The 13066-nt window shown below is 40.4% G+C and overlaps 1 protein-coding gene across 1 annotated transcript in view; it reads left to right on the top strand.

Moving 5' to 3' along the window:
* Nucleotides 1-13066, top strand: part of ITSN1 (intersectin 1 (SH3 domain protein)) — a 112632-nt gene that overhangs the window by 49250 nt on the left and 50316 nt on the right. Inside the window, exons 17-19 of the mRNA XM_010004664.1 lie at nucleotides 4099-4328; nucleotides 8205-8326; nucleotides 10261-10275. Of these exons, the coding sequence (XP_010002966.1) occupies nucleotides 4099-4328; nucleotides 8205-8326; nucleotides 10261-10275 (367 nt within the window). The remainder of the gene's footprint in view (nucleotides 1-4098; nucleotides 4329-8204; nucleotides 8327-10260; nucleotides 10276-13066) is intronic.

Below are 13066 nucleotides of genomic sequence, written 5' to 3'. Positions count from 1 at the left end.
TGTTGTCCTCTGTCAAGGAGGAAGGACTTGTTGGCTTTGGCAGTTGTGAATGTGAAATTTTCTGAATAGTTCTGCAAGACTGCTGTCTGAAGCTTGCAGATATTCTTACTCCTTGCCCCTCAACAAGACATTCAGGACTGCCATATTTTCTGATTGTGACGCTTTTTTTGTTTTGTGGTGTTACCTAGATATGTTTGTGGCTTTGAGAAAATAAGTAGAACCAATTTGATTGGTATTCCTGATTTCTTCCTGCATTTTAGAGCTGAAGTCAGTGCTGAGAAGATAAAAATTGAAGTGTATAATTTGCTGCTTATTTTGTTTCAGGTGAAATGTTAGGGTAACAATTCATAATAGAAAAAGTCTGGTGATAGCTGTGGGGAACAGCTGTAGCTACAGGCCTAGATTAATTTAAAAGGAATTGTGGGGTAAATAAAAATGGTAACTTGCAAAACTGGTACAGAATCACAGAATCATTGACTCATACGATGTCTTTGGTTGGAAGGGACCTCTTAAGGTCATCTAGTCCAGCCCCCTACAATAAGCAGGGACATCTCACACTGGAACAGATTGCTCAGAGGCCCCACCAAGCCTGACTTTGCATGTCTCCAGGGATGGGATCTCCACCACCTCTCTAGGCAACCTGTTCCAGTGATCCACCACCTTCATATAAAGGAGCATTCCCCTAATGTCCAACCTAAATCTACCCTTCTCTAGGTTAAACCATTACCCCTTGTCCTGTTGCTACATGCCCTAATGAACAGGTCTTCCCCAGCCTTCTTACAGGCCCCTTTCAGGTATTGGAATGTCAGTATGAGGTCCTCCCAGAGTCCTTTCTTCTCCAGGCTGAACAACCCCAGCTCCCTCAGCCTGTCTTCACAAGAGAGGTGCTCCAGCTCTCTGGTCATTTTTGTTGCCCTCCTCTGGACACAGTCCAATGGGTCCACATGGGTCTTGTGTTGGGGGCTCGAGAGCTGGACACAGTACTGCAGGTGAGGTCTCACCAGGGCAGAATAGAGGGGCAGCATCACCTCTCTCAATCTGCTGGCCACACTTCTTTGGATGCAGCCTAGCATGCAGTTGGCCTTCAGGGCTGCAATTGCACATTGGTGGCTCATGTCCAGCTTTTCATTCACTAGTACCTCCAGATCTTTTTCGACAGGGCTGCTCTCTAGCATGTCTTCCCCCAGCCAGTATTGATACCTCTGGTTGCCCCAGATCAGGTGCAGGACCCTGCACTTGGCCTTGTTGAACCTTATGAGGTTCCCCTGGGCCCACTTCTCCACCTTGTCCAGGTTTCTCTGGATAGCATCCTGTCCCTCTGTCATATCGACTGCACCACCCTTCTTGGTGTCACTGGCAAACTTCCTCAGGGTGCTCTCAATGCCACCATTAATTCGTTAATGAAGATATTAAACAGGACCCCTGACAGACACCACTTATGACTGTTTTCCATCTAGACATCGAGACATTGACCACTACCCTCTGGATGCAACCATCCAGCCAGGTCCTTATCCACTGAACAGTCCACCCATCAAAACCATCTCCTCAACTTCAGAGAGAAGGATATTGTATAAATTATATCTATAGCTCTTCCCTTGTCCACTGATGCAGTCATTCCATTGTAGAAAGCCACTAGGTTGGTCAGGCAGGATTTGCCCCTGGTAAAGCCATGCTGGCTCTCCTGGATTACCTCCCTGTCCTCCATGTGCTTTCGCATGTCTTCTCGGAGGAGCTGTTCCATGATCCTCCTAGGCACAGAGGTGAGGCTGACAGGTCGATAGTTCCCAGGGTCCTCCTTTCTACCCTTTTAAAAAATGGGCATCATGTTTCCTTTCTTTCAGTTACTAGGGTCTTCACATGACTGCCATGGCTTTTCAAATATCAGGGAGAGTGGCTTGGCAACTACATCAGCCAGTTCCTTCAGGACACTGGGATGCATCTCATCAGGTCCCATAGACTTACATATGTTCAGGTGACCTTGAGAGTAGTCACCTTCTCTGGAGGACGAAAATCATGCAGAAATGTTGTGATGTCTGGCTATCTTGTTACATCTGGCCCCAGTGACATGGAAGAGTCCCTTTCCTTACTATTGAGGGCACACTCAGCAGTTCTGAAGGGTGCATCTGGGTGGCCTAGAGTAGGTAAATACAGACTTCACCACAGTCCATTTTGAAATCTGCTTTGTATTGTGTTATCCCATGGTCAGAGTGCTTCATAACATAGATTCTGTCCTCTGATATGTTCTGTAAAACAAATTAATGAGACCAAATAAATAAAAATGAGTCTACTACAGTAGTTAAGCTTCAGTTCAAAGTAACATCTTAGTTTTCAAAAATTTTTTGGTAGAGGTGGAACAGTAAAGAGCTGCGGTTCTAGGGACCAGACTTTTTGATAACGAGACACACAAGCAGTTTGCCATGGTTCATTAGTAAAGAGCTTTTCATCATTGGTTCAATGTTAGTGATTAAGTGATATACGTATGCCTTGATTAAATGTTTTCTTCCAGCTTGACAAAGTTCTTGCAAGTTTCTATCATCATATCTGCACTGTTCTCCAAAGAGCTACTTTGTCTGATTTTACAGCTAAAAGTTTCTATAATTTGAAAGCCAAGGTGTTAAAAATCTGTTTCTTTTACTCTCAGAGTCATCTTCCCTTGTCCACTGATGCAGTCATTCCATTGTAGAAAGCCACTAGGTTGGTCAGGCAGGATTTGCCCCTGGTAAAGCCATGCTGGCTCTCCTGGATTACCTCCCTGTCCTCCATGTGCTTTCGCATGTCTTCTCGGAGGAGCTGTTCCATGATCCTCCTAGGCACAGAGGTGAGGCTGACAGGTCGATAGTTCCCAGGGTCCTCCTTTCTACCCTTTTAAAAAATGGGCATCATGTTTCCTTTCTTTCAGTTACTAGGGTCTTCACATGACTGCCATGGCTTTTCAAATATCCGGGAGAGTGGCTTGGCAACTACATCAGTCAGTTCCTTCAGGACACTGGGATGCATCTCATCAGGTCCCATGGAATTCTGTATGTTCAGGTTCCTCAGATGGTTGCAAACTTTGTCTCTGCTTACATTGGGAGGGACTTGTCTCACTGAATTAGACTGCTTGGGAAGAGATTTTGAAACGCACCGTTACAGTTACATGCAACTGAAGTGAAGGGCTTTTGTCTGTGTTTTTGGATGCCAAGGAGTTTTGTTTTTTCAGTCAAGGAGTACTTTTTTTTCTCTTTTTCTCAGTTGTTTGTCCTATGGTTCATCACTTAAAACAACTCCATGGTATTTATTAATCCCGTGGAAAACTATGAAAAGAGAATACACAAGTATTGTTGAATTTCCAAGTTGAAACTTAGATGTTGTTGAATTGAAGAGGTGGGACTGAAAGTGGAAGACAGTGGATCTTGTCAAGCTTACCATTTTCAGAGCATTGCGAGCTGAGTAAGAGACTGTTCTAAGATACCTGTGTAAAGTTTAATACAATAATTAGAAAAGCAGAGGTTTTTTCATGTCATCATAGAGAAGAGATCACAGCATCAATAAAGGAGGTAACTTGTAGCATTTGCAAATCTCTGAAGAACTGTCGAGAAAAATATTTAATGTTTTTTACCATCTTACATTCAGCCCCAAAACACAGCTGGTTTATCATTTCAGTATGCTCAGGTTGTTCTGTACTTCTTGTAGAGTTCTGTGGAATTGGATTGCAAAGGTATGGAATGGATAAATGAGTTAAAATAAAAAAATATATCAAAGGGAGTTTTTCAAATGCAAAGGCAATGTGACTCAAGGTAATGGAGGCCTGCACTCAGTAGTTGGTTACATGAAATAGTGTTCTCTCACTTGTCTGAAAGTTATAGCTCTTTCTTTATGAATAGATATTGATTCACAGTGAATCTTTCTGAGTATTTCTCCTTTGCCCTTTAGGAGTCATTGTGTAAGAAGATGCTGTGGAGTAGTTGATAACTCAGCAAAATAAAATTAACAGCTCTTACAGGGTATGCAAAAGCTGTAAAGAGTATACTTTATGCTATAGTTCACACACAAGGACAACTGACTTTTATGGTCTTTTGTTTGACTGCCTTAAAAAAAAACACTTTAATTGTCCAACAGGCGAATCCAGGAACGGGATAAACAGCGGCTTGATCGAGCGCAACCAGAAGAAGAACTTCAGTGGCAAAAAAAAATACCGGAAGATGAAAAGCAAAAAAGGGAAGAAGTAACCAAGAAGAAGGAGAGTGAGGATAAGGGGAAACAGGAAATGCAAGAGAAACTGAGTAAGCTTTTCCAACCACAGCAGGAGTCAATCAAGCCAGCTATCCAGGCTCCTTGGTCAAATGCAGGTAGGGGAAAAAAAAATCAAGAAATGCTGCTGCAAATGCCTCTTGAACAATTCTTTCTGATTTGTCTTCCCATTTAATACAGAAGAGTATTATGTTTCAAGATTGGATTGTTAATCTTATTAAAGTAAATAATGTAAGGATTGAGCTCGAGACTCCAAAAGTTGTTCTAGGCTTCACTAATCTTCCTAGAAGTCTGATGTTTAGCAGAGTGTAAAGCACAGGTGGTGAGACTCACAGTGCTTACTAAAGAGAGAATCTCAGCTGTAAGTTTTTGTAAGATTTTGATGGATTTATGTAAAAAATTATTGTGGTACTTTTCTTTGCAATTCTTATTTTGGTGTGTGTCATGATTTGACTCAGGACAGGCAATTAAACCAGTGACAACAATGCTCTTGACCCTCCAACCCCTCCCCCAGGGAGGAAAAGGAGAGAAGAAATTAAAGAGACAAATTTATTGAAAACTAGATAGCTTTAATGAAATACTAACAATTAAAAAAATTATGTACAATTATATACAAATGTGTTCATTTGTAAAACCCAGTTGCCTCCCCCAGCAACTCCCAGAGCATCTCCTGAGCTGTGGGCAGTTCTGTAATGTCCTGGAGCTGCCAGAGAGAGCGGCAGAGCAGACAGGAGCTGAGGGGAGAGTTGTGAGGGTCAGCAATGCACGAGCCTGGGGCTCAGTGGTGATGGATAGACAGAGTTCTCCCTGGATGCTGGCCATGGATGGAAGAGAAGGGAAGAAGAAGCAGGAAGGGGCTTGATTTCCGTGATCCCTGACGTTATACCAAGCTTACATAGATGTATGGAATGGAATACTTTGGTCAATTTTGCTGTCTGTCTAGTCCACTCCTCCCTACGGAAGGGCTGCAGATACAACTCTTCTGGTCCGGTAGCATCTGAGGCTGCAGAATCAACAAACAGAACAAAGTGGCCTTGGCATCTCAACTGTAACATAAACATTCCAGTGTTGTTAGTTCGCTAGCTGGAAAACTTGCTTCAAGTTATAAGAGAGCTCCCTGAAGAAAAAAAAAAGGTAAAAAGAAAATCGGTTTCATCCTGGTGCAAACCAGTACAAGCCGCCTTACTCCAGCTCCAGAGACATTGTGCTCATAAGCTCTCATCCAGCTGAGGGATTTCAACCACCTAAACATCTGTTGGAAAAGTAGCATGGCAAGCCGTAGGCAATCCAGGAGACTCCTGGAGTGCCTCAGTGACAATTTGTCAGTACAATAAATTGACAGCCATACCTGAAAGGATGCATTATTGGACCTGATGGTCACAAATGCAAGTCAACTCATCAGGCATGTCAAAGTTGAAGGCAGCCTGGGCTACAGTGATCATGCACAAGTTAAGTTCACTGTCCTAGGGGGTATGAGTCAGATGAAAAGCATAATCAGGGCTCTAACTTTTAGGAAAGCAAAATTCCAGCTCTTCAAGGAGTTAGTAAGTAGGACCCCATGGAAAACAGCCCTCAAGGACAAGGGAGCAGAACAGAGCTGGCAGATCTTTAAGGATGCTCTCCATGGAGCACTAGACATCTCAATCCCCAAGTGTAGGAAATCAGGCAAAGAAGGCAGGAGACCAGCATGGCTGAGTTGTGACCTTCTGGTCAAACTAAAAGGCAAGATAGAACTACACAAGCAGTTGAAGGAGGACAGGTATAATGGGAAGAGTATAGAGACATTGCCCGGTTGAGCAGGGACAAGGTCAGGAAGGCCAATGCACAGCTGGAGCAGAATTTGGCAAGGGAAGTAAAGTAAAACCAGAAGGGCCTTCTACAGGTGTTTAAACCAGAAAAGGAAGGTGAAAGAAAGCGTGTCCCCCCTGATGAGCAACAGTGGTGAACTAGTAACAACAGATGAGGAGAAGCTGAGGTTCTCAACAACGTTCGTGCCTCAGTCTTCACTGGCAATCCCTCTCCTCCTGGCTCTCCAATTGACGGCCCAGAGAACAGAAACCAGGGAGACAAAGTCCCCTCCCCACCATAAGCAAAGAAAAGGCTCATGACCATCTGAGGAACCTGAACATACAGAATTCCATGGAACCTGATGAGATGCATCCCAGTGTCCTGAAGGAACTGGCTGATGTAGTTGCCAAGCCACTCTCCCTGATATTTGAAAAGCCATGGCAGTCATGTGAAGTCCCTAGTAACTGGAAGAAAGGAAACATGATGCCCATTTTTTAAAAGGGTAGAAAGGAGGACCCTGGGAACTATCGACCTGTCAGCCTCACCTCTGTGCCTAGGAGGATCATGGAACAGCTCCTCCGAGAAGACATGCGAAAGCACATGGAGGACAGGGAGGTAATCCAGGAGAGCCAGCATGGCTTTACCAGGGGCAAATCCTGCCTGACCAACCTAGTGGCTTTCTACAATGGAATGACTGCATCAGTGGACAAGGGAAGAGCTATAGATATAATTTATACAATATCCTTCTCTCTGAAGTTGAAGGGATGGTTTTGATGGGTGGACTGTTCAGTGGATAAGGACCTGGCTGGATGGTTGCATCCAGAGGGTAGTGGTCAGTGTCTCGATGTCTAGATGGAAGACAGTGACATGTGGTGTCCCTCAGGGTTCTGTACCAAGATCAGTGGTTTTTAATATCTTCATTAAAGATACTGACAGTGGCACTGAGAGCACCCTCAGCAAGTTTGCCAGTGACACCAAGCTGGGTGGTGCGGTCAGTACACCAGAGGGACAGGATGCCATCTAGGGGGATCTGGACAAGGTGGAGAAATGGGCCCAGGGGAACCCCCTGGGGCTGGGGCAACCAGTGATATCAGTACTGGCTGGGGGAAGACATGCTAGAGTGCTGCCTTGACATGAGCAATGTGCAATTGCAGCCCTGAAGGCCAACTGCATGCTGGGCTGCATCCAAAGAAGTGTGGCCAGCAGATTGAGAGAGGTGATGCTGCCCCTCTATTCTGCCCTGGTGAGACCTCACCTGCAGTACTGTGTCCAGCTCTCGAGCCCCCAACACAAGACCCATGTGGACCCATTGGACTGTGTCCAGAGGAGGGCAACAAAAATGACCAGAGAGCTGGAGCACCTCTCTTGTGAAGACAGGCTGAGGGAGTTGGGGTTGTTTAGCCTGGAGAAGAGAAGACTCTGGGAGGACCTCATACTGACATTCCAATACCTGAAAGGGGCCTATAAGAAGGGTGGCAAAGGGCATGTAATGATAGGACAAGGGGTAATGGTTTAACCTAGAGAAGGGTAGATTTAGGTTGGACATTAGGAGAAAGTTCTTTAATATGAAGGTGGTGGATCACTGGAACAGGTTGCCTAGAGAGGTGGTGGAGATCCCATCCCTGGAGACATGTAAAGTCAGGCTTGGTGGGGCTCTGAGCAATCTGTTCTAGTGTGAGATGTCCCTGCTTATTGTAAGGGGGCTGGACTAGATGACCTTTAGAGGTCCCTTCCAACCCAAGACATTGTATGAGTCTATGATTCTATGCAAGTAGGCTCTGAAAGTATTTGTGAATAGCATTAGTATATTAAAGTACGTCACTGTTCAAATTGAACCAATGGGCAGTCAAATCTAACCTACAAAATCACTGAAATATTTGAGAAGCCATAGTGTGTTGCATTATAATTGCATGCTCATTTCTGTGACAATAATTGTATATATCATAAAAGTTAAAATATAATGGTATTATATGTGATGTTTAGATGAGAATGTAGTAAGAAAATTGTGTGTTAAAGAATTCATTTTCTTATTTCCCCTTGTGTAAAAGGGGGGGAAATATACTTCCTGCAGACAAAGTAAGGTTTGTTAATTTTTCTCTCCACTTTCACCTCATTTTTGAAATACTTAAAAAGAATGGGTTTTGATTTTATTTTATTTCTGTCTGTGTTTTTTTTCATTTGCTCAGAAAAAGCTCCTCTAACCATTTCCTCTCAGGAGGATGTAAAAATAGTGTATTATAGAGCACTGTATCCTTTTGAATCAAGAAGCCACGATGAAATCACTATTCAGCCTGGCGACATAGTCATGGTAAGAAGTGATTGTGAAATTACTTGAAAAAATTACTTAAACTTTTGCACTTGTGTGATTGAAATTGCATAGGGCATGATTTTTTGCAGACTTGAGAAAAGTATTTGAGTGAATAGCAAATTGATGTGCTATGACATAGCAAACCTGTTATAATAATGAATACAGTTAATTTTAAGTGTAAAGTTTATACATAATCTATGAATCGATCATATCGGTATTAGAATCCTGAGCTGTGTGTGTCTGTCAATGTGTTTGAAAAGGTTCCTATACAGAAGTTATCTCAGTGAGAGGTTTCTTGTCCTCCAAGGTATCTAGGTAGAGTGGCTAAAATGTGTGGAATTAAAAACTGGCTTTGATAAATAAAGTGTGTCTCTAATATAAAATTTACATTTTATAAGAACAGTACAAGAACAGTATGAAATTATTAAATAACTTGGAAAATTTGCTTCATTGAGAGCATGTGATGTCCAGGGTAATATTGTATGAAACAATTACTCTAAACTACAAGGTGGTTACCCTTCTGTCATGATCACATAAACATTATTGTAGTCTTTGTATGGAAGTGATACTTCTTCAGTAACACTGGAACTTTTTTTACAACTTTTGATGACAGTTTCTGACATAATGATCTAATACAGTTGTAACTTGGAATTGTTTGTATGACAGTTTTACTCTTTGGGTTTAAAAAAAAATCTTCTGAGGTCTTTTGTGAGATACTTGTACATTTATTTTAAAGAGGATATACAGTAGATAAAACGTGCTTTCTAAAAAATGGAAACTTCAAAACCTGTTGTTGCAGGTGTGTTCATACACAATATTTTACTTTATTTTTATTAAGTAGGTGATGAGATATGGGGATGTGGTCAGGTATCTGTTGTGCTGAACTCTGGAGTAATATTTTGCATTTGTCTCTCTAAGATTATAGCTCTGTCATTAATAACTGCAGTTTTAAAATACATGTATTAATATTAACAAATCACTAGTATTATATTAACATGCATATGTCTCTCCATAATTAAAGTTCCTAGTGTAACTATTACATTATAACTTGTTCACTATGGGAAAGCATTATTAATTATAGAGTTGTACCCAACAAAACAGATTTTAAAAGCTATTGCAGGGGAGTTAGAACTAGATGGTCTTTCAGGTCCCTTCCAGCACAACCCAAACCAAAAGTCTGTGATTCTATAATTTTGCCACAGTTTACTAAGAGTGGATTTTGGAAAAAAACCCACACTTTGTAGACTCTCATAAGTTGTAGTGATAACTTTTTTTAAAAGAATGTTTTCTGGGGAGATGAGCCTTCATCTCTCAGCCTTTTTTTGTTTGCTTGCTTTTTTTTTTAACTGATTCAGCTGTGTCACACTGAAGTCTTCATGATATGACTCAGGAAGGGGCCCAGTGCCACTCTGAATAACAATGCAATGTCTTGTTATTCTACATCAAGAAATAGTATTGGTCAGTCAACTGTTAAATGAAAGAGGATACAGATACTTGGCTCTCCAAAAGCTATTGAAAAATGCTGTGTCTTGCTTCTTGGGAAATAGATCATAGCCTAGGCATAGAAGTAAACTGTTTTTTTTCCTGGCAGAAGGTAGACTTGCAGGGAAATAACATTTCTGCCACTAATATATGATTTTAAGGAGCACTTCACATGTTTTAGATAGAGACTTTGAGGTTATCTGAGTCTTCCGGTATGTTATTTACTTTATTTTAATTTACGCTATAAAACTAGAGCAACTACTCTTCATTTCCTTTATTTAACTTACTTTTGACAATAATTAAACCTGATGACTGATTCTTGTGGGATTTATCTCCTGCTCTGTAGTAATTGCTTAAATGGGCTACTCTTAGAAAAATTAATACAAGAAAGACACTTTCGTGAAATATGTTATAATTGTGCCTTGCTTTAAATCATTGCTTTCCTGATGGAGGTTAAAAGGGAATGGGTAAGTGTGCTGTATGACTGTTAGGAAGTCTGTGCAATTTATTCATTTTCATAAATACAGGTTTTGTTACCATATAGTTTACTTGTTTTTAAATTCACCTAGGGTAAAAATAACAGACTACCAATTGTCTACTATTGTCAAAAGTAATTTAAGTGCAATGGGCAAGAACTTACTTTTGATAATGGACATTTGGAATCTTAGACTCTCCTCTGTCCTTAAGTGTTTGTCATGTCCAGTGGTTCTAAAAGATTGGACTCACATTTTTTGGAAAATAATAATTTACAAGCTTACATGTTAAAGTGTGTCTAATTTATGACATAAATGTAACTCTGTAGTTAAGCTGAACTATACAATTAGGAGTTTCCTGTGAGCATCAGAAGAAGTATTGCTTAGAATAACTGCCTTCTAATATAGGCAAATTTAACACTTCACCATTTCAACACTTATGAATAGCTTGGTGTGTGAGGCTTGTGCCATCATGTCCTGTAATCATACGGTTGTGCAGAAGATACCACCCAAACTGTAACCACCACGAGCAAAGAGTCCAAGTGAAGGGCAAATCCATTGACCGCACACATGGGAACCAGGACTAAATCCTGGATGTAAATAGGACTGCAGAATTAATTATGTCAGAATGACTTGTAGCTTTAATACATGTACAGCTTGTAAATAGTTTTTACAACAGTGTAATGCACTTTTACACTGTGCATGAATCTTGAGAACTGTCTTGGTGGAAACAAGTAAGGAGGATGAGGGTTTATTCTGAAAGTAAAAGTATTTGCAAATTTGCAAATGAAGGGCTTTTTTTTTTGCCTGACTTTCCAGTACACCTTAGTCATCTGTAGGACTGATAGAACTTGTATAATGGTTTAGAGAATATGTGGGATGAGGGGTGTATTTTTTTAAGTTCTTCCACTTTTAACTTACAGGATTTTTATATTTTAACCTGGATTTCTGTTTTCTCTGCTTCTTACCTTTCTATGTACTTTAAATTTCTTTCACTGTAAACAAGATTGATTTATAATCCTAACTATGATTTAACCAAGCTTTTGTCTGGGAACAAATGTTCTGCACTAAAGAAAGCCATGCCTCTTTCAGGGCTCTGTCTGTTCAAGAAGTTAAGTTTCTATTATGTGTCTGAATATATGTATACAATGTATGGAATTATTTTCATTTGGGTGGCTCTCTTACAAAGCAAGTCCTGCTGGCATTTGCTACTGTTATGCTCCAGCTTTAAGTAAATGAATGGATTCTATCATTGTTTGTAATATTTTATATAATACAGCTTATTTAAATAAGCATAATTCAATACAGGTGAATTATTGAATTCTTAAATGGCAGTGGCTCTGATGGCAGGAGAACCTAAGCCAAACAGGAAGTTCATAAAGAAGCTTCCAAGTCTAAAACTACTTCATGATTATAGTTTGTCATTGGCTTTGTTAGTTATTGATTGTGAGATTTAGAATTAATGTTCTTTGTATTAGACACATAGACAGCCTTGTTGCGTTAGATCCTGGGTAGGTGTAATCAGCATATGGCGTCTGTCCTGGAGAGCTTATATGCAACTCCACGACAGGAATGCTAGTAGTCTCAAAATATCTAGATCAAAATCCTGCAAGTGGAATAGAATAAAAAATGGTCGGTAGATAGATAGATAGATAGATAGATAGATAGATAGATAGATAGATAGATAGATGAACAAGCCAGACAATGGCTTTGATTAAATACTTTTTGTGAGAGTATTAGGGTTTGGCTTTGTAGATACAGTGAATATCTACAACCAGGGCTTCTGTTTTTGTGTGCATGCACTGCTGGTGAATACATAAACCAGGTCAGAGTGGAGTAGCCACTGCAAAGTCAGCCCTTCTGGTGACAGAGATACTAACTCGACCTATTGTTTTAGCTGCTAAGAGTTGTGTTGCTGTTACTCCTGTCACTTGTGCTCAGTCGCAGGAGCTAAGTAGCTGTGAGCTGTTGCTGTAAAGTGCAGTTGAATAAATAAGTAAAATAAGCTGCACACAGTGTAATTCCCTATTCAGGTGTACATTTTTTGGAAAAAAATAATCTGGGTTAGTTTGTTGTAGAGACTTGGAGGTGGTGGGTATAAAAACATAAGGAAATTAGAACAAATGATTTTTTAAAAGTTCATTTCAATTTATTTCAAGTTCCAGTACTGTACTACAAAAACAGATGCAACTTACATTGCATGTGAATGACAGAGAAACCAAACTTTGTATGAATTACAGAGTGAAAATTATCCCTCAGAGTAGCTTTTCATGAGTATACATGGAAAATTTAATTGGATTGAATAAGTATAACTTTGACTATCCTAATAGGCTGTTTTATAAATTATTTTAACTTAAAACTGTCTTATAAAGAGACATTGTTTCAGTTGTTTATAAAACTCTTTGGTAGGTTCTGTTTTCTCTGCTTGTATAAAACGTTTCTTTCTGAAAAATTGCAGTTGTTTCTGTATGGCTGTGATTAATTTCAAAGATGCCCTTTTTAGAACATTAGCATAACAAGGTTTTTGACTTTTCAGTCCTGATTCTTTTATATGTTAGTGATTCTGCTTACTACCTGACCAACTGAATGAGAGTAGAAACGATGAGACTTAGTATTGTTTAGATTTTTGAACTTGGCATCAGGTGCTGGTAATCCATTTCTCCCTTCCTCTCCCAAGATTCACCCTCTGCTGTGACCTTCCATCACTCATGCTGCTGCTTTAACAATCCTATTCAGTGCTGCAGTAGAAATTTTGCTCTGCACTGCAGTAAAACCACATTGAACC

The sequence above is a fragment of the Chaetura pelagica genome, unplaced genomic scaffold, assembly GCF_000747805.2.
Source record: "Chaetura pelagica isolate M959 unplaced genomic scaffold, ChaPel_1.0 scaffold299, whole genome shotgun sequence".
NCBI lineage: Eukaryota > Metazoa > Chordata > Aves > Apodiformes > Apodidae > Chaetura > Chaetura pelagica.
This window is presented reverse-complemented; position numbering and strand designations above follow the sequence as displayed.